At 32.4% G+C, this 3,650-nt stretch overlaps 1 protein-coding gene across 2 annotated transcripts in view; it reads right to left on the bottom strand.

The window, feature by feature from the left end:
• LOC104700820 (thionin-like) overlaps positions 1-1,929 on the bottom strand; it is a 6,269-nt gene extending 4,340 nt beyond the window's left edge. Inside the window, exons 1-3 of one of the 2 annotated variants that reach the window (XR_753654.2) lie at positions 1,602-1,929; positions 1,448-1,519; positions 1,050-1,346 (exon numbers count right to left, since the gene is read on the bottom strand). Coding sequence is in view for 1 of the 2 variants with exons in the window: in XM_019227589.1 (XP_019083134.1) it covers positions 1,602-1,827 (226 nt within the window). In the remaining variant the exon portion in view is untranslated. Of the gene's footprint in view, positions 1-1,049; positions 1,347-1,447; positions 1,520-1,601 lie in introns of those variants that run through there. The other variant, XM_019227589.1, reaches the window with a different exon arrangement.

Below are 3,650 nucleotides of genomic sequence, written 5' to 3'. Positions count from 1 at the left end.
AAAAAAAAAAAAAAAAAAAAAAAAAGATTATGTGATGGTTTGTAGGGTTGGTAATTTAGAGTTTAATTTTAAAAGATTTATAATTTGATTAATGTAAGTGTTTTAAATATTCAGACTTTTAGATATTTTAGATAATTTTTGAGTATTTAAACTGTTTTTAGTAAATTTGGGTTAGAATTACTCTAAAGTTTTAGATAGATTAGGTATTTTGAATAATTTAGACAAATTTGGATACAAAATTTTTGAGTTTTGAGAACTTCGGGTAATCCGAATCCGAAAGAGTCCTATACCTCTAAATCTGAAACCCAAAAATCCGAAATACTCGATCCGAACCCAAACGGATATCCGAATGCCTTGACCTAGTAATATGTATATCACTTCCTCTATCAAAACAACTTATGTATCATTTTCCTTTAATGAAATGAGCTACTCACAAAATATCTAGAAGAAGGAGACCTAGTAAGTGGAAGTCATTTACAACCTAAGATTGCCAATGTTTATGTTTGAATAACTGAATTGAAGCTGATGTGGTTATTATCTGCCAATCAATGGCAGATCAACATAAAGCTTAGGAGGATCAACTGACCGGGTAAAATGTTTAAATAATATGTTTTTGCATGTAAAGTTGTGAACTTCCAGCAGCGCAGTTGGTCTTCCTTCCGTATGTTGATCTCCCAAACCTAGGTTAAATCCTTCCTTACTACATCCTTCCAGCAGCACAGCTTTAAAATTATTTTTGGATTTGGGTAAATTTTTCTCTGGGTCTGGGTCTGCCACTGCTGCCAATAGCAAATCTCCTCGGATGGAGTGTATTAATTAAGGCTCATAGGATATCTAAAATATGCGAACGTCTACGTTCAGCAAACATGCTTCAAATACCCTATTTACATGACAACACCTACATGACTAACTAAGTTCTAGTCTACTGGATATTTTGTATATTCTTTAATGCAGTAGATGTTTTAGATACTGATTTGGCCAGAAAAATAGACATGAGCTCTTTATAAGATAAGGACGTGCAGCGTAAGAATTCTTTAGCAACTGTGAAATAATAATAAATATTATAGTGTCCAAACTTTTTATTTAATAGAAGTCATGTACAATCTACAACACAGAAACAAACTGGAAATAACTTATTCAAATTCTAGCACCAAAGTCTAGCATTTTTTCTCACATAGACACAATTATTGAAAACGAGGAAAATAACACTCTGAAACTTGGATGTGGTAACTGCATGGATATGGTTGTTTAGGCAGTCTAAACTTCAGTTGTAGATCCCATGGTGCATAAAGTAGAACATGCCTTTGTGCATTGTGCTACAGCTCCATTCACAATTTCATTCACATCTACTCACCGGAACAATAATTGAATGGTTAACATTCTCTTGTCTATAATTCCAAGATGAATAATAATATTAGAATTAGTGAGTTTGGATGTTTCATTTTACCAGAGCTTTAAAGTGTGTTCATGGCACCGCAAACAGAAGATACACACCCCAACTTGCAGTATTCATCTTAACCTTGAGTAAAATTTAAAAAAAATAAACGTTGATGACATGTTAACAATTGACATATAATAAAACACGATACAAAAACAATTACCTGAGTTTTGGAGAATGTCATGATGATATCCGTTCGGACATTTAGCAGGAACAACTTTGCATCCACTGAGTGATGCACACACTGGTCGGGAGGCTCCCCCCAAACGGCAAGCGTTATAGATATTTCTAGCAGTCGTAGACGGGCAGCAACTCTTTGCCTCCACTTGAATTTGTGTCATGACCAAACTCATTATGAGCACACTTAGAATAACACTTTTGCCTTCCATCTTTTGACTGATTACTTGTTTAATCACAATATATATTTAGCTTGTGTTGATGAAATGGTGATGAAACAAAACTTGCTTATATACTAGTTGTTCTACAGTTTTCTACCACAAACTTTAGTTCACACCTTTCTAACAAGCTACATAGAATCTACCTACATATTGGTTGGACCACCCTATCCCAATGGCTACCACAAACTAGTTTACCTTCGGCCAATCTGCTCAAAATAAGATTTTATGTTTGTTTCTACAAATTGCAATGTTTGGGAAAATCATAATTTATTCGTGAAATATTGTTTCATTTAGAGCACGTTATATATATATATATATATATATATATATATATATGTATATATATTCTAAACCACTGCTATTCAATTGTTGGTTTGCATGCTTGCGCTAATTATGATGTATATGTTCCTAGAGTACGTAACCGTATATTTATTTCGTCACACTCTCATAATTTGGTGTATGAGAGAACAAATGGAATAAGGCATACTCTTAAGTGATAGTGTTTGAAAGTATATTTTTATTTATTTATGATTTCTTGTATAGTTAATACTTATTATTTCATAATACTATTTAGCTGTTAAGATTTCATTGTTACTTGGATCACATGAATTATTGTGTGATATCTACGGATGAATGGGTTAAAAACATTTACGGATTTATTGTAAGATCCAAAATATCGGATAAGATTTGTTGTGTTTGGCCTTGATACACTGGAAGAAGAATACGAGGGAATTAAAGAAGAGGGGACAAAATAGTTTTGTCACAACGTGTTTTATGTTACCTCTCTTTACCCAATCTCTTTAACCATACTCTTTATTTGATCGAAATCAAGACTCGAGAGACCATTTCTTTTTTACATGTTCTTTTCAAAGGGACAGTTGATATATTATGGCTTTTACGATTTTTAATCATGATATAAGTGTGCTTTTTGAGTCTTTGATTTGTTTTTAGGTTGTTTTTGAGTCTTTGTAGGACTAGATACATATTGGCACAAATGAGAGCATAATGGAGCAAAATAGGAGGATTTGGAGCACATTCGAGCATTGAGGCTGAAGTTGTGAAGCTTGCATACGAGTATAGAGAGCTGTGCCGATCAATGCAGGTGTTGGCGTCGATCGATGCGCTATGCAATGCAAGACGAGTCCGAGTTTCTCAAGTTCTGAAGTTTTGCAAAGCTGCCCCAAAGTTTTCCCTAATTGCAATATTAAGTCTCTAACGTGTTTTATATATATATATATATATATATATATATATATATATATATATATAAGATTTTAGGATCTTACAAACCATTAAGCTTTATTTTCCTGCAAACTTTTGAGAGAGAGATCGAGAGAGCTTTTGGAGAGACAGGTCATAACTCAACCCTGTAGAGAGAGATTTCGAACTCCCTTACTTCTCTATTCTATTTCTTAATGCAATTTATCAGATTTTGATTTGTGTTTTTACAACAATGTATGAGTAATTCACTTGTTAGGTTTAGGGATTTTCATTAGGGATTTATGGTTTATTAGATATGTTGATTTCTCTAGATTCATATTCTTTTGTGTTCTTCATCTTAGGTTATTCTTCGTATTAATCTTGATTGATCACCTAGAATTAATAACCTAGGAAAATAAATTGATATGAGAATATAATTGATTTTTCTGACAAAAACCTTTGATGAGCAAAATTACTTTTTACAAGGAGATTTGATTTTGTAATTTTGTAATTTTGTGAACAAACTAAATTTGTTTTCAAAGCTGGTTTTTAACTTGAATTTTATAAAGAGGTTTGGATTATCTGTCTTTAAACTTAGATAATATTTGCAGTGA

Source organism: Camelina sativa, chromosome 7 (genome assembly GCF_000633955.1).
Source record: "Camelina sativa cultivar DH55 chromosome 7, Cs, whole genome shotgun sequence".
NCBI lineage: Eukaryota > Viridiplantae > Streptophyta > Magnoliopsida > Brassicales > Brassicaceae > Camelina > Camelina sativa.
The sequence above is the reverse complement of the archived record's forward strand: the minus strand, read 5'-3'. Positions and strand labels throughout refer to the sequence as shown.